This window comes from Punica granatum, chromosome 5 (genome assembly GCF_007655135.1).
Source record: "Punica granatum isolate Tunisia-2019 chromosome 5, ASM765513v2, whole genome shotgun sequence".
Classification (NCBI taxonomy): Eukaryota; Viridiplantae; Streptophyta; class Magnoliopsida; order Myrtales; family Lythraceae; genus Punica; species Punica granatum.
The window spans coordinates 27,015,573-27,040,315 of NC_045131.1; the positions used below are offsets into that span (position 1 = coordinate 27,015,573).

Below are 24,743 nucleotides of genomic sequence, written 5' to 3' on the forward strand. Positions count from 1 at the left end.
AGCACAATGGAGATGGCCGAGGACCATAAATTTGAGGATTACGCCACGACTTGGCGTTCGGAAGCGGCGAAGCATTTCCCCCCATCTGCAAAGCCCATTAAATACAAATGTTTCACGGGACTCTCAAGGGAGTGTACTAACAACTTATGGGCCATAAATCCTCCTTTTCCGAGATAATCATGGCTAGGAAGCAAGTTAACCTTAGCATCAAGTTTGGAAAGATCGAGGGTCTGATTAAGAAGAAGGAGGGGGAATCCTCGAAGAAGACCGCCACCGTGTTGTCCGCTACCGGTGGTAGAAAAGGCAAAGAAACTGCCATCAATGTCGTCAACTCGGGGCACCAGAGGCCCCAACTGTATTCAGTAAGTTTCACGCCCGCACCACCTACCGCTCCCGCATATGCCCCGTCGCCCATGCACTACCAACCGCAGCACCCCGCACAGCTGGTCTACTACTGGGCACCGTCGGCTCCACTTCCACCACCGGCCCCTTAGCAAATCATTCACCACTAGGGCTGGTAATATTTCACACGACACGATAACAAGACACGGAGTTAAACGAGTTTGGGTTGGACATTTTTGATAATCGGTCTAAACGGATCCAATTCGTTTAAACATGGTTAATAAGCGTGTATTACCGGGTTGAACCCGTGTAACCCGATTATACACGATTAAACCTGTTTATTTAGACATGTTTAATTGCGTTACTATAATCATGTAACCCGTTAATCCGTTTATGTATTTGGATTTACCAAAATATCCTTATGTAATCCCAACTTCCTAAGTCCCTAACCTAATTTCCTTTCCTTTTTTTCACCAATCCAACACAGCACAACCGCACTTCCACTTCTACTTCTACTTCCCTACTACCCTCCCTCAGATCTCATCTACGATTTGATTTCCTTCTTCTCATCCATCAATGGCGAAGTTCTGCTTCTTCGCTCTCATTGCTCTCCTCTCCGTGCACCTCGCATTGTCCGCAGATCTGCCTCAGATCTCGCCCTCCCCTGCTGCCAAGCTCGCGGCCGACTCCACTCCCACCATTTCCCTTTCGAAGCCTACTGCTTTGCTGGCTCCCGCTCCAGCCAATGCGCCTCATGGATCCATCTCATCCTCGTCGTCGTTGCCTCCTTCGGATACGGCTCCCACCTCTTCCCCGTCCACATCCCCCTCCCCTCCATCTCAATCTCCGTGTTAACATGTAAACATGTTGTGTTAACGTGTTCGGGTAAACGAGTGAATCGGATAAACATGTCGTGTTAATGTATCCGGGTAACTGAGTTAATCGGATAAACAAGTTGTGTTAACGTGTTCGGATAACGTTTATAATCGTGCGTGTATACGTGTACCTATTATGACACGTTTCGATAAATGGGTTTAAACGTGTCTAAACGGGTTGACACGGATATAAACGTGTCGAGTATGGGTTTCCAAAACCTGACCCGTTTAATAATCGTGTCGTGTACGAGTTATGACTTTAATGACACGAACCCGTTTAGACACGACACGTATAAACACAACACAACATGAATTGCCACCCCTATTCACCACTACACCCATGCCCCTCCTTAGACCCAACAATATCGACTCCCGGCTTCAAGAGCTGCTCAGCCGGTACAGTGGGCCTTAGCACCTCAGGTTCACACCCCGACCAGTCCCGCTCTCCCACATATATCAGCAACCTTTCGCGGGCAACAAGATTTGACTAGTGGTGCAAGGCCATAACTTCGATCCGACCAACCAGGACCCGAGCCGACGCTACGAGTACCACATAGGTGCCCCGGTCATACCCTTGACAACTGCTGGAGGCTACGGGAAAAGGTCCAGGAGATAATCGACGCCAAGGAGCTTTCGTTCAATGCCGTCAGCCCCTAAATGTGCAAGCCAATCCTCTCCCCGATCACAGGTCGAGCTCGGGACCCTCCATCAACATGATCAGCATATGCACGGTTGGGTATGACGAGAGCATGCAGGAGGATCCTCTTTATTTCGTGATTGAGTACGTTCCGACGGAAGTCACAATCGGGTTCACGGGGTTCGGTATCGCGCCTACCTCGTTCGTTATAGAATTCCCCACTCGGGAACCGTACCAAGATAGCAAGGTCCCATGGGCCTACGAAGGAAGTGTCGGAAACCTCGAGCAACAATTTAGCATCATGGGCATGATGCGCTCGGGCTGGGTGTACGAGAACCCGAAGGCCGCAAGTAAAGGAAAGGTCCTCGTCTCCGCATTCGAAACCGTACCGAAGGCCACGCCTATCCTGCAGAAGAAGGTGAACGAGGAAGAGGCCAAAGCCTTCATGAAAATTATCAAAGTGAGCGAGTATAAAGTGGTCAAAGCAAATGGGCAAGTCTCCGGCCTACATTTCGTTACTCGTTTTCCTCTTGAGCTCGGAGCCACACCAAGAAGCGCTCCTAAAGGTTCTGACCGTGGCACAGGCTCCTAAAGAGAAGGCCTCAACCCGCATCGAAGAGACCGTCGGCCCGATATTTTCCAATAACATCTCATTTTCAGATGATGAGCTTCCTTCCGAGGGGTACGCGCATTCGGGGGCGTTGCACATCATCTGTAAGTGCAACAATTTCGTAGTCGGTCGTGTCATGATCGACAACGGCTCAGCTCTCAATGTGTGCCCCATCTCCACGCTGAAGCAGATGAACGTGGAACTCAACCGCATCCGTCCGAGCAAGACAGCGGTTCGATCCTTTGATGGTTCACGGAGGGAAGTGAATGGAGAGATTGATGTCCTGATCGACGTGGACCCATGCTCGTTTATTGTCACTTTCCAGGTCCTTGACATCCTAAACGCTTTTAGCTTGTTGCTCAGGAGGCCGTGGTTCCATTCGGCCGGCATTGTCCCCTTCTCTCTGCATGAGAGACTTAAGTTCGTGGTCGAAGACTGGCTCGTTATGGTCATGGGAGAGGAAGACTATGCGATCTATAAAGAGACGGTCGTCCCCTACATCAACATTGGGGACGATGAAAACCTTCCCTTCAATTAATTTGAGACCATCTCTGTTATCCATGATTACGGAGAAGTCGGTCCGTCCCGCGCCAATCTCATGGCCGAGAAGATCTTATTGCGACACAATTACATCTCTAGCACCGGGCTTGGGGCACACAGACAGGGAATCAACCACCCTATAGAGATCGAGGAGTACAAGAACAGGAGGAGACTCGATATTCATCTCTCTTGCCATGAGATTATTCAAGCAAGCAGGGGCAGACACCTCCACCGTCTCGCAGCGCACTACGGGAGGCTCGACAGGGGCATCCCGGTTCCCCCGCTCTCCCACTTCTTTCCAGGCCCACCGCTTATCGTCAGAGGCACCCTTGACAGCCTTTCTACGGATTCAAACGATGCGCCTGTCGCTCTATTAGCCATATATGCCATCACCGAGGAGACTCCTTCAGGGATCTACATTCGCCTCACGCAGGAGAATGAGGAGCTTAACAAGAACAGGAACAGTACAAGAACATGAGGAGACTCGATATTCATCTCTCTTGCCATGAGATTATTCAAGCAAGCAGGGGCAGACACCTCCACGGTCTCGCATCGCACTACGGGAGGCTCGACAGGGGCATCCCGGTTCCCCTGCTCTCCCACTTCTTTCCAGGCCCACCGCACATCGTCAGAGGCACCCTTGACACCCTTTCTTCGGATTCAAACGATGCGCCTGTCGCTCTACTAGCCATATATGCCATCACCGAGGAGACTCCTTCAGGGATCTACATTCGCCTCACGCAGGAGAATGAGGAGCTTAACAAGAACAGGAACAGTACAAGAACAAGAGGAGACTCGATATTCATCTCTCTTGCCATGAGATTATTCAAGCAAGCAGGGGCAGACACCTCCACCGTCTCGCAGCGCACTACGGGAGGCTCGACAGGGGCATCCCGGTTCCCCCGCTCTCCCACTTCTTTCCAGGCCCACCGCACATCGTCAGAGGCACCCTTGACAGCCTTTCTTCGGATTCAAACGATGCGCTTGTCGCTCTACTAGCCATATATGCCATCACCGAGGAGACTCCTTCAGGGATCTACATCCGCCTCACGCAGGAGAATGAGGAGCTTAACAACTAGACTTCAATCCCGCACTAATTGGCCGTAATCGCTTATGTGTAAGGCTATCTTTGTAGATGATGTTTCCCGCGTGTAGGCAAAGACATAAGCCACACGACGGAAGAGAGGTTTTGTTATGTTTTCAAGTTCTCATCTTTAATGAAATCCCTGCATGCATTTTGAATTTATGCGTTTACTTTCTCCTTTTCTCTCTTACTTATTCGCAACGCTTTAAATTTCTAAGATAAATTGTTGATATTTTCAAGCTCCACTCGAATCCAAACTTTCGATATGTCGATTCCAACCCATCCGAGGAACGTCCCCAAGAGCCCCAGCACATATACTTCGGGGAAGGGCTCGACGAGAATAGTCGAGTGCTCGAGATAGAGAGTTTACATTGCCTCAAGGACCACAAACTCACCTTAGTCGAGCTGACAGAAGAAATCAAAATGGGCATAGAAGAAGAACCCCGCACCCTGAAGATCGGGACGGGCCTCAATCCTGCACAACGAGCCCGGATGATCGATTTTTTCAAGGAATACCAGGAGGTTTTCGCCTGGTCCTACGCCGACATGCTACACTTTAACCCTTCAATAGTTAAGCACTTCCTCCCGCTTGACACATAAAAAATCCCGCCCAAACGGAAGCACCTACGGAGGTAGCGAGCCGGCATTCTCCTCCGCATCAAGGAGGAGGTCGTCAAGCAAATCAACGTGGGATTCTTGAAAATCTGCAATTACTCTGAATGGGTGGCGAACATTGTGCCGTTGGAGAAGAAGGATGGAAGAGTCAGAGTCTGCGTCGACTATCGGAACCTCAATAAGGCCAGCCCCAAAGACGACTTCCCTCTACCCCACATCGATGTCTAGGTCGATAACACCGCGCCACACGCAGTTCTCCTTCATGGACAGCTTTTCCGGGTACTACCAAATTCGAATGGCTAAGGAGGACAAGATTAAAATGATGTTCATCACAATGCGGGTCACTTTCTATTATCGGGTCATGCCTTTTGGCCTCGAAAACGCTGGGGCAACCTATCTTAGGGCAATGGTCACGCTCTTTCACGACATGATGCACAAGGAGATTGAGGTCTACGTCGATGACTTGATTGCCAAGTCGAAGAAAGGGGAACATCACCTTATCAACCTGAAGCGTCTCTTCGACCACCTAAAAAAATACAAGCTCCGTCTCAATCCGGCGAAGTGCACCTTCGGTGCCAAGTTGGGAAAACTACTGGGATTTGTGGTCAGCGAACGCTGCATCGAGGTCGATCCGGACAAAGTAAAGGCAATTATGGAGCCGCCCCCGCCATCGACGGTACGCAAAGTACGCGGCTTCTTGGAACGACTGAACTACATCGCGCATTTCATTGCAAACCTGACAAACAAGTGTCAGCCTTTCATCCGCCTGCTTCGCAAAAACGTAGCGATCGAGTGGGACGATGAATGTCAGAAGGGACCATCAAGGCATACTTAGCTCAGCCGTCGGTACCGGGTCATCCTCTCATCCTTTACTTGATAGTGCGCCGGCAATCCTTGGGGTGCATGTTGGGGCAAGAGGACAAGTCCACGCATGCAGAACAAGTGATTTAGTACTTGAACAAGAAGTTCACTAGAAGGGAGTCCAACTACCCGGAGATTGAGAAGTTGTGTTGTGCACTAGTATGGGTAATGCAAAGACTCCGACAACACACTCTCTACCACATTATTCGCTTGCTATCAAAAGCGGATCCCCTGAAATACTTATTCGATAGCCCATCCTCCATGAGGAATATTGCAAAGTCGCGCTGTCAGTTAACGGAGTACGACATCGAGTACATGTCCTGCACGTCAGTCAAGGGGCAGGCAATTGCAGACCATTTGGCGGAATTCCCGGTCGAGGACGACACCCCAGTCAATTCTGACTTTTCAGATGAAGGGATCCTCCAAGTGGATGATGAGGAGGGCCTGCCCACGTGGAAGATGTATTTTGATGGTGTAGTCAATTCCACCAAGCCCAGTATTGGTGCAATACTGATATCCCCTGACGGGCGCTACTATCCCGTTGAAGCAAAGATCGATTTCCCTCACACCAATAATGTGACTGAGTATGAGGCGTGCATCCTCGGCCTGCAGGCGGTGATCGACTTCAAGGTCAAGGAGCTAGAAGTGTTTGGGGATTCTATGCTCACGATTTTCCAGACGCTGGGGCAATGGAAGACGAAAGACGCGAAGCTAATACCATACCATGAGCACCTCGAGGAGTTGACTGAGAACTTTGAGAAGGTATTGTTCACGTACACGCCACTCATCAAGAATCAGTTCGCAAATGCGCTCGCAACGCTCACATCCATGGTGAGCATCACAAAATAAAATCTCATCGAGCCCTTCTAGATCGAGATTGCCAAGGGTCCCACCCACTGCGACGCTATCGAGGCCACCGACGAAAAGCCTTGGTACGAAGACATCAAGCATTTTTTACAAACTGATCAATACCCAGCATTCGACAACCGCCATGATCGGAAAACACTTCGGCGACTTGCCACACTACTCCGGTTAGACGATGAAAACTGGGCACAACGCCTCATGGAAGAAGTGCACAAAGGGAGCTGCGGACCTCACATGAACAGGCTCATGCTTGCCAATAAACTTATGTGATTGGGCTACTTCTGATCCACCATAGAGACCGACTGCGTCAAGCATGTCTGGCACTGCCACTTGTGCCAGGTTTACGCTAATCAAATCAAAGTACCGCCCAACGAGCTGCATCGGATGGCGGCCCCGTGGTCTTTTTTAAAGTGGGGCATCGACGTAATCGACCATATCACTCCCAAGGCATCCAATGGATACTCATTATTTTGGTGGCGATTGACTACTTCACCAAGTGGATCGAGGCCATCACGCTTGCATGAGTCAGTGCAAAGATCATGGCACGTTTCCTCAAGCGCGACATCATTGCCCAATACGGGATCCCCGCGACCATCATCACAGACAACGCTAAGAACTTGAATAACAAGGTCATTGACAAGCTCTGGGCGCAATTCAAAATACAATATCACAACTCCACACTACACCGTCCCCAAACGAACGGTGCGGTAGAAGCTGCAAACAAGAACATCAAGAAGATCATCGAAAAAATGACGGTCAACTACAAACCCTGGCACGAGATGCTCCCGTTTGCGTTCTTGGTGTATTGGATGTCTATCCGCACTTCCATTGGGGCAACCCTGTACTCCTTAGTCTATGGCATGGAAGCAATCCTCCCAATTGAAGTGAAGATCCCCTCCATGGGGGTCCTTGCTAAGTCTGAGCTTGAAGAAGCAGAATGGGCAAAGCAGCGCTACGAACAACTCAATCCCATTGATGGAAAATGGCTAACAGCGCTCTGCCACGGTCAATGCTACTAACAAAGGATGGCTCGAGCGTTCAATGGAAGGGTCTGCCACCGCGAGTTCAGTCTCGGCGACCTCATCTTGCGAAAGATCCTGCACATCGCGCCTGATTCTCGGGGCAAATTCACGTACAAGTGTGATGGGCCCTTCATCGTTAAGGAAATCTTTTCCGGAGGCGCAATCATCCTTAGCGACATGGACATGATCGAAAATGCACTTCCGATCAATGCCGATGCCATCAAGAAGTACTATCCCTAATAGCCTCTCATCATGCTGCAGTCTCCCCTTTCCCTACCCCTATAAGCTTCAAGCCACGCGTCTGCTCTTTATCTTCTTTCGCGTTTCTTGGGCTTCACGTCTGTTTCGCTTTAATAATTCTTTTTGTTCGCGCAAGCTTGTACTCTTTCCCTTCAACCCTTGTCATCTTAGAACATTCTTAAGAGAAAAAAAAAGTAATTTTCCCGCTAGGTCGAAAACCTCCTTGAAGAGGCCTAGGCAAAAAGAGAGCTGTGACAAAAGGAGAGCATGAATCAAAATCCTCGCTTGGCTAAAAACCCGTAAAGAGCGGTCTAGGCAAAAGTTAGAGGAACTGAGAGGTGCGATCGGACCCTAACATGAGAGGTTGTAGCAAAATGTGAGCATTTATGTGAGTAAAGTCAAATAAATAAATAAAAGTATCCCGCTAAGTCGTCATGCATCTTGCGACCTAGGCAAAAATTAGGGGCAATTGTTGGCTTGACCACTAAAGAACAGCAATGCCTCGCGTGAAGCTACAACGAGTAGTGGTTCGGCAGTCCTCAACACAAACAAACTCTCTTCGACTCTCTGGGCTCAAGATACACATCAACATGGGGTCGAATCATCGTATCTTTGATTTGGAGGATCCTCAAAGATCCCCCTTACCTTTATGAAAAAACTCTGCGGGTCGTGTCCGCACTGTAAAAAGCCTTTCCTTTAGCTAAATCGTGTCATGTTCAGGGACATTGCCACCCCTCAAACGACCACCAAGTCCAAATCCCCGAAGCATCTTTACATAGATTTCTTGTGCACATTGCAATTTCAGCAGTCTTGTGTCCCGGACCATTGTTAACTCTGGGCTCGTGACACTTGCGTGACTGACAATGACCATTAGTTGCCGTTCTCTTGTGTGCAAGTATGAGCATGCAGATCCCGAGAGGCGTCTCCTCCTAACGGACTCATGTCTGCCTCATGCAACAGGTTGCAATCTCAAACCAGAGCAGGAGGCCCTCAAGGGGCACACGACACCATCGTCCAATAGGTCCCCCATCATGCAACAATCAACAAGCCATGCTTATCACTGCATCATCCAAGCACAATCCCGAATCAACACCGAATAAGTCACCATTTTCAGTACCCTGCGCCATTCCCTGGCATTGATCCATGCTTCTGCATCTTCAGAGCTTTCCTATCAAACTCGCATTTACTGCTTTATAGGCTTCAGCCCCGCATTTACAACTTTTTAGGCTCCAGCCCCGCGTTTATAGCTTTATGGGCTTTGGCCCACATTTATTGCTTTAGGGCTTCGGCCCCACATTTACAACTCATTTACTGCTTTGAGTTAAAAAATTCACACTTTCTCGCTTCCTTGCCATAATTCCTTTATTTTTCACAATAGGTCCATGCACTCGCACAATTTTCTCCCTTAGGTCCAAAACAGTGAAGCAAGTGACCACGGTGGGGAGATCCCGAGACGGTCGCCAAATGCCGAACAGGCTCTTCTCAAAGTCTTTGGCTGCATCCTCTACTTAAACACACAGCCAAAGAGAGGCAAGCTGACTACTCGAGCATTCACGATTTTTTAGAGTGGGGCATTTTCCTAATTTGACGCCAATTTTACAATTTTTCAGAAAAATAATCTACGGGACGTCTTCGGATTCCACGCGCATCAACTTCAATTTTCAAAATTCGAGATAAAAATCGAGGCCGGAAAATATTTTTGTACACAACTGACATCCAATTGAAAAGATAACAATTTTAGTCTTACGCGCGTCAATTCAAATTTTAGAATCTAATTAAAGAAGAAAATATCAAACGGGTCGTAAAATTCAAAATTTAAAATCAGATTTCAAAATCAATTCGAAAAAAAAGAAAATGAGAGTCAAATGCACCGTTTCTTCCGCAATTCAACACTGTTTCCCGATTCTTTTCCTCCTCTTTTCTCTTCCACCTGCTCTGCGTTTTCTAATCGAGCCATCAATTCTTTCCTCTTTCTTCTTCTTTCTTTTCCTTCTGCAATTCAACAGGTCTATCACCTTCTCCCTGCTTCTCGAGCCATTTCCCTACTGACCTTAGTTCCTATGACCACCCCATTTCTTTTATTTTTTCCTTCTTCTCTGCAACATGATGATTCCTTGGCCTCCAAGCAGTCTTTTTTTTTTCCTTTCCTGCCCGAGCCTGCAGCCTCTACAACCCCTAGCCGTGCACCATCATTCCTCGATCTTCACCAACATTCCCTCAGCTCTCTCTTGTTCTCTTCATGATCACCTTCTTCCCCTCATGCCACCAGCTTCTGCTGCATCTTCTCCCTCCTCTGAATAGGCCTGCCTCGAGCCTAAAACCCTCCCAGTCACAGCCTACAGCTCTTTCATGCATCATGAGCCTACTGTTGCTTCTTTTCTACACGGAAACTCCCTCATCTCTGATTAGGCCAGCCAGTTCTTCAGTTGCCTCGCACTCCTCTAAAACCTCTAACAAGTTCTCTTTCTTTTTCTCTCAGAAGGATCAGCATGAACCAGCAACACCCCTGTCCAGCTCCCTCTTCCTCTTCGGTCTACTGACAACTGATTCCCCTACGAATCACCCCATTTAATTCCTCCATGCAGTCCACGCATCGTCAACTCAACCTCTCCCTCTCATGCCTTCTGTCTGATCCCCCCAGCTCAGAAGCCTAGACTCCCATTCCTCGAAAAACCTCAGTTTACTCGCTCATCTCACCTCTCTTAGACAGTTTCTCACTCGCTCAACAACTCACACCAGCACTCCCGCACTCCTGTTCCCCTTGGCTACCCCTGGACCCGACTCCTCTGAGCTTCTCTCTAATGCCCTCAGCACACACTAACTCCCCCACGGAACCCTCAGCTTCTCATTTCCTCAGTAGTTCACGCCATCCCTCTCAACCTCTCAGCTCAGCCTACTCCCGTACTCCCTAAGTTCCTCCCTGACTCCTTCAACCTATCCTCTTTACACCTTAGCCGACTCTTACCCTGACTTCCCTTAGTTGTAGGTGGGTCAACCTGATCTTCTCCGACCCGCGAGCTTCCTCCAGCAGACCTTCGAGAGCTTCGTAGGAGTCGGGTGCCGTTGTGCCAACCGCCACAGCCACCTCTAGCTCCTTCTCTTGTTCAGGTTTCGTTTCATTCTCACGAGTTCTTTGTGCTTTCTGTGTCAGGTCAGGTTCTTGGCTCCCATGAGTCGGTTGTTGCGGTGTCTAGGAACCTCCGGAGATCCTAAAGCCCCCTCGCCAGGTTGGAGAAACCGCTTGGACCAGCGAGTTCCCTCTTTCCGGGTGATTTCCTCCAGTCGGGTCTGTCAGACCTGATGGGGCACATGGCCCGACCCGTATGACCTGACTTCTAGAATCCTCTCTTTCTCCTCGAGGCTAGGTATAAATCTCGACTTAGTGGCATGTGCAAGACCTCATTTTCATATATTAATGTCTGTTTAGATGGTGACAACGTGAAATGAACGTTTGTGAACCGTATTGATGAGCGGGATTATTCCAAATCGATTTTACAAAGTTTTCAATTTGTCTCAGTTCAGTCCCTGCAACCCTTTTTCACTTTTTTCGGATCAGCCCTAAACTTTTAGATTTGTTCCAATCAAATCTTGGGCCATTTTCAGTATTTTTCACTCAGCCACTGAACTTTCCAGATGATTCAGAGCAATCCAAGAAAATTTTCAATCTGTTTTAGTTCAGTCCCTGCAACTCTTTTCACTTTTTTCAGATCAGCCCTAAATTTTCAGATCTATTTCAATCAAATCCCGGGCCATTTTCAGCATTTTCTGCTCAGCCACTGACTTTATTGATGAATCTAGATTGGTCCCTGGTCGAGTTTGATATTTTCGAAGCAGTCTCTGACATTTTGAGCTATTCCAAATCGGCCCTAAGGATTTTACCCGAATTTTCATATCATCCCCATTTCTTTTGAAATTATTCGATTCAGTCCTTAGATATTTTTTAAAAAATAAACAATAATAATAAATAAATAAAAAAAGGACTTCCAACTTGTCCTACTTGAGTCCCTGACCAACAATACGCATATTCTTTTAATACGTTCTTATTTCGTTTATTATACGTATATGACGTGGCAATACGTGCTTTTATGTTTCTCCGCTTCCATGAGTCGGCCCCATTTTATCGATTCCGTTTATATTATGTTTGTGTATGCTTGCATGTTTGTATGCGTTTCTCGTGATCATGGCGGCGTTGGCATTGTAAAATATGTATTATAATCGTGATTGATATATAATTGCATGCAACCGTTTGGCATTGATTGGATGATAAACTGTAAATTGAACGCGTTAGTTTTAAATAATCTGCATAGATTTGTATATCGACGACTATCTCGAGCCCACGAGGGTCCAAGAGCGCGCCGGTCATCATATTACTGGGCGTTCTTGGCCTTTGGGGACTCGTCTTGGTCTTCGTATCACAAATCGCTTCATAAACCCCGTAGTATCCAAAGTATAGGACGATAATCACTAAAATAATTTCACATACGGGGAAAGGGACGTGTAACTTGGCTAAATAAATCACTCGGCTTTAAGCAAAATGCATAAATTGATGAATAACTGGTAACTGCATTGATAATTTAAGAATGGGTGATCATGCCTTTTTCAAACTCAAAATTTTGCAAAGTATTGAGGTGCGTGGTCCGATGTAGAATGGATGTTTGAGAATGACTCGCGTACCTTGTGTGAGACCTGATATTTTTTAATTTCAAATAGTTTATATATATATACATACATTTACTTACATGTTATAGAAGTGTGTGTATATATATATATATATATGTTACGTACATATTCTGGAGCATAAAAAAAAGGGTTGTGGTGCTATGGACCCCACGTGTCCCTTATTCCTCCCCCATCAGATTCCACCGCCATACATTTCCTTCTATTTCATTTGCTTTTCTTCTTCTGTTTTTCTCTGTTTCGAAAAGAAGAATGGAAGGACAAAACAGAGAAGAACAGGGGAGAGAGAGAGAGAGAGAGAGAACAAAGGAAGAAATGAAGGAGAAGAAGGCCGAGCTTCAGGATCAGTTGGTAAGTTGATATTCTATAGTCTTAGCATAGGTATTTACCGAATTAAGTGGAGTCTAAGTCTCTTACTTTCTTATTCGATTGAATTCAGTTTCACTTTGAGTTGAAAGAGTTAGAGTGGATGAATTTACTTAAGCTTATAGGGATTAATGGAGGATCTAATTCGTGTATTGATTTTATGTTTAATTATCTTATCTTGATGTGTTGATTTGGATGAAAGATAGATGTATCTATATGTTTGGCTTAGTTTAATTTGTCTTAAGGAAGAAGTTAGACTAAATGAGATTATTATGCTTTATAGGGGCAAATGGAAGATTAAGTTTATATGTTAAATTTTTATTTGAAAACCGTAATCAACGTAATTGGTTGGGTAAAAGATAGATATATCTATGGATTTAGCTCTAGTTAATTTGTCTTGAGTTGAAGGAATTAGATTAGATGAGATTAAGGATGCTTTCGACAAAGATTATTGAGTTTAGAGTTTTGAGACACCATTTTATTCAATTGTGTATTTTCCTTGGTGAATTGAAGAGTGTGGTACGATTGAATTGCTAAATTGAGGAAATTAAAAGTGGAATTCAAAACAGAAGTTTATGTAATTTCATTAGAAAAACTTAGGAGAATTGAATAGTTAGCTATTAGAGTGAACTGGTGAGTTATTTCTTGTTGAGGCCAAAAGGGTGTTGTTCGGTACCTTATTATTATGAACAAATTATTGGTAAAGGAATATGATTATTTACACTATTCTTGTGCTTATAACCTTAGTAGTATTAACGTATGGGAATTTATAGGAACTTGTCTCATTAGTGATAATAAAAAGAAATATGTACAGTAGGAGACCTATAATTAATTCTTTTCATTGATCTAAGTGCCGTTATCTGAGCTAGTTTGATTTTGATATTTATTTTTACGTATGATGAGATTATTTTCTTTGGATATTTAAGATATGTGGGCTGATTTAGTGAATTGAATTGTTACCTCAATATATACACACATTATGACGAATTATAATCTTCATAAATTGCCTAGAGTAAGAATCTAATAATAAGAATTTTGTTGTTGTCGTATATTGAGTGTTGGATTAGTAGTGCTATTGTTGTGTTTATATCTTAGTTTCGTTAATCCTCCAAGGCCATTGCAGGATGATTTAGTATGAGAATTAGTGGAGAAAATGATTGTTAGGCATAACTTGTTTTTCAGGCTATACTTATGATTGATAGGAGTTGAGGACATTGATTGTGCACCCTCAAGGTCAGGTTTGGAGAAATATTTTTGGTTATTCGGTGAGTACTTTATTCCATTGTGAAATGATATATATATATATATATATATATATATGTATGTATGTATGTTATGTGAATATTCCAGTCCTTTGTGAAATGATGCGTTCTAATTATATAAATTGTGAAGATGAATATTGTGATAGTTAGATTAAGGAATTGGTCGTGCTATGTTCCGTGATGGAATTTGAGAGATATTGTTTTGTATGTTTCACTTTGAGTTGAGATACCGCGGTGTGATTGCGTTTACTGGTTGTGTATGAGATATGTGATGGTAATGTGCTACCATTGTGATGTGATTGGGATTATGCTTGGATATAATGATGTATGACGTGAGATGGTATGGTTACAATTGATCATGATTGTGATTGTTGTTTGACTATAGCCATGGGACCGCTAGACCCGGCGGAATATAAACAGGGGCCGGATCGGCCGCTGAACCCGGCGGAATAGAAAAAGGGGCCTGATCGGCTGCTGAGACTCAGCGGAATACAAATTGAGTCAACTCTTACCGCCAGAGGTTAATAGGTGGCCATCGCTTATGAGATGTGGATATTGGAAGTTGAGAATGATATGAGTGAGATGTGCGGAGTCACGGTACCGTCACAACTCTGTTGCGAGGAAATGCAATCCTATGGCTATATTGATTTGGTTGTCTTGTATATTGCTTGTTTGGTTCGATTGCTGTAAATGTGATGATTATTGCGATTATCTGAATTATTCTGTGGAAGTCTTGTGGTTTGCTAATTGATTTAATGGGGTTATGAATGCAAGGTGATGTTGAGTCGATGGTTAATTCTGATAATAGTTTTATATGTTATAAAGGCAATTGATTGTTGTGAATGATATTAGTAATCAGTTGTATGCATTGTATAATATACTGTGTTGGTGAATTAATTGATAGACTAGGTTATGCTATTACTATCTATATAAATATTTGGGTTGTTAAAAGTATATTTATCACTTAATGTTATTCATTTTGCTTTGGAATATAGTGCTCACGGAGATGCAGCTCACACCTTGCATATATTTTTCCAGATAAGCTTCTAGCTGCGTAGGAGAACCATTTTTGATATCGGGGATCAGCTCGGAGAACTAGGTAGAGACATTAGTTATTTGATAGATATTCTTTTTGCATATAATGAATTTGAAATGTTACGACCTGAAGTTTTTGTGTAGTTGGTTTAGTGATGTAGCTCCGTTGGAATATATATATATATATATATATATATATATGTGAGAGCTTGCTAAAATTGTGATATATATAATTATTTGGTTGTTTATAGAAAGCTGGGTTTTTATATGACTAGTGTATGTGATAATAGAGATCGAGGAAATTTAAGGGAAACTCTGTCGAAATTTCGGGTCGTGACACCTTGACTTGGATATTCGCGTGATTCTAGGCGGTTCAGGTCGAGGCGCGAGAATCTTTTTTCAGATCACTTCCGGGCAGATCGACCTGTCTTTTGGTTCCTTCGTGGTTGTTGCATAACTCTGGAGGACTTAAGGGATCGGTTGACACCAGCTACAGACTGAGGTGGCCCGCATCGCGTAATCTTATCTTTTCTCAAAAATCGTTTTCAGTATAAGGGCAATATCGTCTGTTCCTAATTTATTGACTACCTAAGGGTTAGGATAATCGAAACACTTTGGGCAATGGGTGGAGACGGGCAGCCTGATTTGGCACAGGTTCATCTGCATTGCCCACTTCACCCGACTGATTGCATTAAAAGAAAAAGAAATAAACAAAGAAAGAATTGATTTTATATAGTAGCTCCTTACGTCCCAACAATTCTTTAGATCTCTAATTACTTTTATAGAATTTGATTTCGTCATTCGAAAAAGGAAACCACGATCCTATATAATTAATTTTGTATTTCAATCATGCAGATTCGATTTTTCAGTAAGTTAAATATTGTTGATCCATTATATAGGGCAAAATGCTTACGTTATGAATATAGAAATAAAATTAACTGCGAGAAGTTGCGTATCTTCAATTTTAATAGATGTTCCTAAGTGTATCGCACGTTTCCTCGATGAGTTAACTCGATTAAAATTTAATCAATTCAGGTAGGATTACTCTATTTGAATCCTTCAAGATTAGAAGCACTAGTTCGTTTTACGACAGTGTCAAATTTCAATTCAATTAATGAACACATTTGGTCTCCCACAAGTTTAATCCACCGAAAAAAAAGAACAAACAAAAATATAGAGAGAGAGGAACCTAAGATGCAGCTTGAGCTAGAATGAATCGTGCATAGAGGGAGGAATAGGAAGTGCATTTCAGAATTGAAGTTCAACTCGCAGTTGCTTAGATGATTGACATGTTTTGGGGGTATGAATTGCTGAATTTACTCTTGACTCTTGAGTGTTGTTTGCGTTTTTGGTTTGCAGTAGATTCGAGAATTGCTTTTCTTATTTGGGTTGTAGACTTGGAATTTCTTTTCTATTAAATGGTGATTAAATGATCAAAGCGGCTGATTTTATTAAATTCCAAATCCTTTGATTTCTTTTTCAGCCTAGACGCGATTCCAATGATTTATATCTATGTATATGAAAGCGGAGACGCACATTACCAGTCTAATGGCCTCAAAACACCCGAATTGCCGTATGAATTTTTTCCGATCTTTGAGCTATTTTGAATTCTTTAAAATAATTTTAATATGACATTTCTTATTTTAAATGAATTTTCTTTTTGCAAAATATATTTCAACAATTTAAATAGTTAATAAAACACCCTTTTTTGAATTTTTTAAATTAATTTTTAATTTTAAAATTTTAAGTTATAATAGTTTCTAGTTTTTATTTCTACTTTCTAATTTTAATTGCTTCCTTTCCCGCTGCACTTTTTCCTATCTTTTCCGCCTTTTCTCAATAATTTTCTCAAAATTTAATTTTGAATTTTCAGGAAAAAAAAGTTATTTTCAATTTCTTTTTAAACTTAATATTTATTTTCTGAATTTTAAAATATTTAAAGTACCTTGGTCCCTTAAACTCTTATATCATATTCCTATCTTGACAAACACTTAATTTGAACATTGAATATGGATGGAACTTTAAGAGGTTGTTTCAACTGCGAGTCATGAAGCGATGTATTACAAAAAATTATTATGCAAATTTATATCATAACCCACCCTTTTATAGCTAATTATAACCCGCAACCCCTATAGGCACACTCCTCTTCACATGATAAGAGGCCTACTTGGATGGAGGAGTGTCTGGTGACTCTATCGGGTCTGGTCCGGTGGGAACCAGCCTCTTGCTTTGATATGCATCCAAAGAAGGAGGTGATTCCGGAGATTGTGTGGGGTTGGGTCCTGTTGGCACACGTCTCTTTACATGATAAGAGGCTTCCTTGGATGGAGGCGTGTCTGGAGACTCTATCGGGTCTGGTCCGGTGGGAACCAGCCTCTTGCTTTGATATGCATCCAAAGAAGGAGGTGATTCCGGAGATTGTGTGGGGTTGGGTCCTGTTGGCACACGTCTCTTTACATGATAAGAGGCTTCCTTGGATGGAGGCGTGTCTGGAGACTCTATCGGGTCTGGTCCGGTGGGAACCAGCCTCTTGCTTTGATATGCATCCAAAGAAGGAGGTGATTCCGGAGATTGTGTGGGGTTGGGTCCTGTTGGCACACGTCTCTTTACATGATAAGAGGCCTCCTTGGATGGAGGCGTGTCTGGAGACTCTATCGGGTCTGGTCCGGTGGGAACCAGCCTCTTGCTTTGATATGCATCCAAAGAAGGAGGTGATTCCGGAGATTGTGTGGGGTTGGGTCCTGTTGGCACACGTCTCTTTACATGATAAGAGGCTTCCTTGGATGGAGGCGTGTCTGGAGACTCTATCGGGTCTGGTCCGGTGGGAACCAGCCTCTTGCTTTGATATGCATCCAAAGAAGGAGGTGATTCCGGAGATTGTGTGGGGTTGGGTCCTGTTGGCACACGTCTCTTTACATGATAAGAGGCTTCCTTGGATGGAGGCGTGTCTGGAGACTCTATCGGGTCTGGTCCGGTGGGAACCAGCCTCTTGCTTTGATATGCATCCAAAGAAGGAGGTGATTCCGGAGATTGTGTGGGGTTGGGTCCTGTTGGCACACGTCTCTTTACATGATAAGAGGCCTCCTTGGATGGAGGCGTGTCTGGAGACTCTATCGGGTCTGGTCCGGTGGGAACCAGCCTCTTGCTTTGATATGCATCCAAAGAAGGAGGTGATTCCGGAGATTGTGTGGGACTCGGTCCTGTAGGCACACGTCTCTTTACATGATAAGAGGCCTCCTTGGATGGAGGCGTGTCTGGAGACTCTATCGGGTCTGGTCCGGTGGGAACCAGCCTCTTAATTTGGTCTACATTCATAGAAGGGGGTGATTCCGGAGATTGTGTGGGGCTGGGTCCTGTTGGGACACGCCTCAGTACTTGGTATGCATCATCAACATAAGGCGGTTCAGGAGACTCTGTTGGGTTAGGACCGGTGGGAACACGCCTCGCATTAGCAAGAGAGAGCAAAATGAGGATGAAAAATGCATACGGACAGCCCTTCTTGATCCCCATGTTTGAGAACGTCGAAGTTTTAACTGATGGGCAATTGATGCGGCGAGGTGTTGATTTTATAGTGTTTGAATATTTAAAGAAATGAATAATTAGAGATTTTCCTTCCAAACTGAAAGATAATTAGAGATTTTGTTTAAAGTTTGCCAGTTTCCGGAATTGATTAACGAAAATCTTGCAATTTTATATATGGCCATTACTTTCAAGACAACTTTGTTTTATGTGTTTCCCATTTTCCTGAAGATTTCCATTAAATTTCAATCCGTATGGATTTGGCCTAGAGAGATGCTTTCTTAAATTAAAACTTATATTAGAAACTAACTTAAGGAGATTACAATCAGATATATCACTTCATGATTTCCATTAAATTTCATTCCAGATGGATTTGTCCTAAATAGATAAATTCTTAAATTAAAAACTAACTTGAGAAGATTGCGAAGTAGAATCACCAATAACTTCTCATCTATTACATATTAAGTAAGCATCCTTTATCATTGCATTAAAAGAAAAAGAAATAAACAAAGAAATAATTGATTTTATATTGTAGCTCCTTACGTCCCAACAATTCTTTAGATCTCTAATTACCTTTATAGAATTTGATTTCATCATTCGAAAAGGGAAACCCCGATCCTGCATAATTAATTTTGTATTTCAATCATGCAGATTCGATTTTTCAGTAAGTTAAGTATTGCTGATCCATTGGATAGAGCAAAATGCTTACGTTGTGAACATAGAAATAAAATTAACTGCGAGAAGTGTACCTTCAATTTCAAAGATGTTCCTAAGTGTATCGCACGTTTCCTCGATGAGTTAACTCGATTTAAAAGTTAATCAATTCAGGTAGGATTACTCTATTTGAATCCTTCAAGATTAGAAGCACCAGTTCGTTTTACGACAGTGTCAAATTTCAATTCAATTAATGAACACATTTGGAATGAATCATATCTTGTTTGTAAGAATTGATTCTACACTGGTGTATATATGCGCGTGCAAGAAATATACATTATATCGTAATTGGATATTTCTTAAGTTTGTTGCCCTCGTGATCCGAAGATGATATGATCACGATCCCCAAAGAAGGTAAACAAAGCAATGCAAATTTTGATCGGCCTAGATGTAACTAAGCCAGTCATTTTGCTAAAATTTGAAGACAAACATATACTAGCCAGTGAAGATAGCAGTTCGCCGCTGATTTAGGTTTTAAAGGATTTAGCTCTTGAACAATTAGATTATGTTGAAGTCGTGTTCTCTGAATCAAACAAGTTTTCTTTAGATAAGGGAATTAAACAAATCACTTAATAAACCTTGCACTATCTTACTATTCATGCTAAAGTGTCCATAAATATTTCTTATTTGCTGTTGTTTCATATACGCGAATCATATTATACTATTACAATGGTAAAATAGTGCGGAATTAACAAAATATAATTTTTATCCAAAAGGGTATCATAGAGAAGCAAAATCCAAAGGAAATAACATGGAACCTATCCCGAAATACAACGACAGGGAATGGAGACTCGTATATTATCTCCTAATAAGAGAATGTCTAGTCTTGGAGTATATGAAACTTGCCTATGGTTGCATACATATAGGGTAAGAATGGCCGAGATTCGCTAGCCAGTCCTTGGTACTTGTTCGCTTCGCAGTAAATATCCCTCAAGACTGCAATAAGTGCGGCGTCACGTAACCATGGTTATTGTTCTTTTTTTTTTTTTGGTCGGTGCCCTGGTATTCAGAAATCAAACTGTCCCGACTAATCCAGTTCGAGTCGAATTGATCTACTAAAGGTGTAAATCTCTCCCAGCATGAATTACCATGATTATTGTTTTCTTCCCATTAAATTTCGTACCGCCTCTATCATTTCTCTTGGATGTTTGAAATTTGTTAATTTTTGGATTGGGGTTAATTGCTCTGACCGAATAAATAAAAATATAACCAATAAAATGTTGGTTAATTGGTAAGCAGCTCCAACCTTTGTAAGGAGAAGAACGTAAGTTCAAGCACCGTAAAGCGCATTTGTTGAGAGGTAAATAAATTTTAATACTTAATCCCCTGAAATTGCGAGAATAATGTTTTCCACGAGTTTAATTCACCGACAAAAAAAAATATAGAGAGAGAGAGGAACTTAAGATGCAGCTCGAACTAGAATGAATCGTGCATAGAGGGAGGAATGGGAAGTGCATTTTAGAATGGAAGTGTATTTCAGAATTGAAGTTCAACTCGCAGTTCCTTAGAAGATTGACATGTTTTGGGGGTATGAATTGCTGAATTTATTCTCGACTCTTGGGTGTTGTTTGCGTTTTGGTTTGCAGTAGATTCGAGAATTGCTTTTCTTATTTGGGTCGTAGACTTGGAATTTCTTTTCTATTAAATGGTGATTAAATGATCAAAGCAGCTGATTTTATCAAATTCCAAATCCTTTGATTTCTTTTTCATCCTAGACGCGATTTCAGTAATTTATATCCATGTATATGAAAGCGGAGACACGCGTGACCAGTCTAATGGCCTCAAAACATCCGAATCGCCATATGAATTTTTTCCGATCTTTGAGCTATTTTAAATTCTTTCAAATAATTTTAATATGTCATTTCTTATTTTAAATAGATTTTCTTTTAAAAAAATATTTCAACAATTTAAATATTTAATAAAGCACCCTTTTTTGAAAATTTTAAATTATTTTTTAATTTTAAATTTTAAGTTATAATAGTTATTACAGGGGAGCGGAAATTGCTCCCCTGAACTTAATTTCCTTCAATATGTTCCCCCAAAAAATTATAATTTTCATTATTTTGCCAAAATTTAAAAGTTAAGTTATTATTTTGCCCCGGAAAAAGTATATATGGATTAAGTCATTATTTTGTCCCTACTGAAAGAAAATCCTTGCTCCATAGCTGCTTCACATGTACAATATACCATTAAACTGTTTACGGATTATAAGTATCATTATTTTTTCAAAAACGAGGGCTACGAATTTAGAAAAACATAGATCGGAGAGGGAATAATAGGAACATGGGAAGTCTCACCAATGAGAACCAACTCTGCATCTCTTTCATCCAAATCGACAACGATGCCACAACAGCAAAACCCCTTTCTGTGAGAGTACTACTAATTAGTATTGATAGGCTTCAGCCGTATAGGGAGGCCCATGGAGGGATAAGGCATGGGCTGGCGTGTAATCGCCTCTTCAGGATTCACTTGAGACCATTCATACATTGTAACGAGGTTATGCATGATAACGAGTGTCTCCACCCTTGCAAACTCATTCCCCGGACACATACGCACTCCTGCCCCAAACGGGACGTAAGTAAATGGAGGTATAGCCTTGGCCTTGGACGGATTATCGAAACGGAAGGGGTTGAACTCATCAGGGTTCTCGAATATATCCCCATTCATTTGAGTCCCATAGGCCGCCCAGAAGACCTGCCATCCTTTCGGGATGTCGTAACCGCCGAAGGAGAGGTCCTGGAGGGCTTTCTTGAAGTTACCGAACACCGGAGGGATGATCCTCATCAGCTCTTGAGCCACTCTCCATGTGAACTTCATGCTCTGTATGTCTTCCCATGTCAGCCGCCCATCGCCTCCTCTGCTCTGTTTCCTCCTCTTAACTTCCATTTGTTCTGCACGAAATCAATTATAGTTCGAAATTCACTAGGAAGTACATCGAAAATCCATGCGTGGTTCAATTAACTTATTAAATGTGGGAGAGGAATCTGTATGTTAAGTATGGAACTTGCGCTCTGATATCATATGAAAATTTGAATAGCCGATAACCAATTTCAGAAAGGATCCAAATTAAGATGTTGATCGGAGAGCAGAGTACCCACCCTGCAAGACTTCGTCATAGATGTTAGGATCTTTGGACAGCTTCCATATCATCAAGCTCGCGAGGATTGCGGAAGTATCATGACTCGCGATCATCAAAATGATGAAATTGTCGGTAATAGCCTCTTCTTCAAAACCTTCCCCATTCTCGTCTCTCGTGGCCAGCAAGCAACTCACCACATCAGCCCCCGGCCTCAGGGTTCCCCTCTCAAGCTGCTTCCTCCTCTCCCTCATGATAGGCAAGATACGATCAACGATCCTAGACCGGGCCTTTATGCCCCTCCAGAACTCGGTACCTGGGAGGTTGATTGGGAGAGACCACACGGCCTTGAAAGCCATGGTGAAATCGTCGAAGAGGGCTTGCTCGGTGGATTCATCTTTGATGCCAAACAGGATGTCGCAGGCCACGTTAAAGGTCAGCTTTTTCATGAACACGACGGCCTTAACGATTGTATCTCCTCCTTCTCCGGCCTTGGCAACTTCTCTAACGAAGAGGTTCTTTATTATCTCATCCATCCTCTTGACGGAGTGTTGTAGGCTTTCTGGCTTCAGGAAGTTCATCATTGCTCCCTTTACCAGCCTGTACCTGTATTGTGGAAGAGGCAACCTACAATAAACTCTCTTTTTTTTTTTTTTGAAACGCAAGATGCCCGCCCTGTAATCTGAGACTAATTCTTATTGGAGCATCGATTCGCCCCCCTAAACGTTAGATGCTTCCATTGAGTTTGAAACAATTGCACTGCAGATACAGTTTGCCTAATAGTATTGCACTCTGCCTATTGTACTTCATGATTTAATTATTGTATCTGTAAGTTCACTATGGATCTCTTCATATTCATATTTGAATATGTGACCTCTTTCTTTACAAGTTGAGGGTGAATAACACTGTATTGAACCATGTTTCTACAAGTAATTTTATTGTTTAATCGCTTTTGCTAATATCTCGAAACAGAGGAATAAATATAACTCGCCTAGAGCCAGAGAGTTCGGAGATATTTTGCTTCCCGGCTATGGTGCGGAGGGTCAGCGGTTGCTGGGGGACAAGAACATCTTCCCTGGCCGTGAAGATGAACTTGTTACCTGCCTGACCCATGATGACTACTGTTGGGGAGCCCATCAGGGAGGTCTTGAACACGGGTCCGTGTTCGGCGATCCTCTCCTCGAACCAGCTGGGTCCTTCGTCTTTCGCTTGTGCCTTGAGGAAGCTCAAGGTCTCCCCGATCACCGGATATCCCATAGACCCTCTTGGGAGATTCATTTCCCTAGTTCGCGAACCATTAGAGAAAAACACAAAGTAGACCAGAGCAGATAATAAGGAGGTGATCAGAATCAAAACGAGGAGAGACATTGTCGCGAAACACTGCTCTCTTTTGCAGATAATCCTCTCGTGATTCCACTATCTCATTACCTTGCACATCTATTACACACACACATATATATATATATAAAAGTCTGGAGCGTATTTCTCCCCATTTCAAAATTCTCATTTTACTGTTTTGTCGATTTAATGTACGTGGACATATTCCCAGACTCCATTAACTCATTCATTGTATAAAAATATATTTTCTATTTTCTATTTAAAATACAATATGACCATTTGTATTCGTATTAGTGTCCACTGAAAGAAAAAAATAGCATCTTATAGAAATGGGGTTTTTACCTAAAATAGTCCATAGTTTGTCCGTTTTGTCAAATCTATCATATGTTTTTTTTTGTCAAATCTATCACATGGTTTACTTTTTTTATCAAATCTATCTCGACGCTATCTGTTCCGTTAATATCTAACAGTCGTGCTGACGTGGCACGTGGAGAGATAGTGAGCCACACTTGCTACGTAGGCACCACGTCAGCACGGCCGTTAGATGTCGACGGAAAAGATAATGCCGGGATAGATTTGATGCAAAAAGTAAATCATGTGATAGATTTGACAAAAAAAAACATTTGATAGATTTGACAAAACGGGCAAATCATGGGCCATTTTAGATCAATACCCCTATAGAAATTCACTAATATATACATAACTCACTAAATTATTTTTGCACTTACGGCAACCAATTGTGCATCGTAAATCACAATTAAATCATGGTGCCTCACCAATTCTAAAAGACACGTTGCATATATATATATATATGTGTGTGTGTGCGCGCGCGGTTCTTTTGGCGATATGCTTACTCTCTATTCCTCATTTACTTTTCCAAAAATTACTCTTCAAACTTTCAAAAGTATGCATTTGTATCCCTCATTCTATACATTTTCGCAAATATTAATTTCTATTTTCTATCTAAAATACAACATGATTGTTCGTATACGTGTCCATTGAAAGAAAAAAATAGTGTCTTATAGAAATTCAACAATTTATACATAACTCACTAAAGCGTTTTCAC

The 24,743-nt window shown here is 42.7% G+C and overlaps 3 protein-coding genes and 1 long non-coding RNA gene across 4 annotated transcripts; 2 read left to right on the forward strand and 2 right to left on the reverse strand.

The window, feature by feature from the left end:
• Positions 1-5,825: 5,825 nt before the first annotated feature.
• On the forward strand, positions 5,826-6,413 carry LOC116209109. Its single transcript, XM_031542667.1, has one exon. The coding sequence runs from the start codon at positions 5,826-5,828 to the stop codon at positions 6,411-6,413; it is 588 nt and encodes a 195-aa protein (XP_031398527.1).
• Positions 6,414-12,572: 6,159 nt separating this feature from the next.
• On the forward strand, positions 12,573-15,711 carry LOC116207333. Its single transcript, XR_004156905.1, has 3 exons — positions 12,573-12,718; positions 13,916-13,998; positions 15,034-15,711. It is a non-coding gene; the product is annotated as an uncharacterized LOC116207333 (long non-coding RNA).
• Positions 15,712-17,193: 1,482 nt separating this feature from the next.
• Positions 17,194-18,540, reverse strand: LOC116209110 (vegetative cell wall protein gp1-like). Its single transcript, XM_031542668.1, has one exon. The coding sequence runs from the start codon at positions 18,538-18,540 to the stop codon at positions 17,194-17,196; it is 1,347 nt and encodes a 448-aa protein (XP_031398528.1).
• Positions 18,541-21,434: 2,894 nt separating this feature from the next.
• Positions 21,435-23,750, reverse strand: LOC116208687 (cytochrome P450 716B1-like). The gene is made up of 3 exons (XM_031542230.1): positions 23,331-23,750; positions 22,362-22,945; positions 21,435-22,154 (listed from the first exon to the last, which is right to left on the reverse strand). Exons 1-3 carry the CDS (start codon positions 23,705-23,707, stop codon positions 21,643-21,645), a joined length of 1,473 nt encoding a protein of 490 aa, XP_031398090.1. The 5' UTR covers positions 23,708-23,750; the 3' UTR covers positions 21,435-21,642.
• Positions 23,751-24,743: the final 993 nt, after the last annotated feature.

Excerpts from the sequence above, each read along its gene's own strand:
- LOC116209109 (XM_031542667.1), top strand. The coding sequence starts at position 5,826 with ATGAGGAATATTGCAAAGTCGCGCTGTCAGTTAACGGAGTACGACATC.
- LOC116209110 (XM_031542668.1), bottom strand. The coding sequence starts at position 18,540 with ATGGGGATCAAGAAGGGCTGTCCGTATGCATTTTTCATCCTCATTTTG.
- LOC116208687 (XM_031542230.1), bottom strand. The coding sequence starts at position 23,707 with ATGTCTCTCCTCGTTTTGATTCTGATCACCTCCTTATTATCTGCTCTG. Across the intron at positions 22,946-23,330 it reads TCCGAACTCTCTGGCTCTAG|GTACAGGCTGGTAAAGGGAG; the intron begins GCGAGTTATATT and ends TCCACAATACAG. Across the intron at positions 22,155-22,361 it reads CTATGACGAAGTCTTGCAGG|AACAAATGGAAGTTAAGAGG; the intron begins GTGGGTACTCTG and ends GATTTCGTGCAG.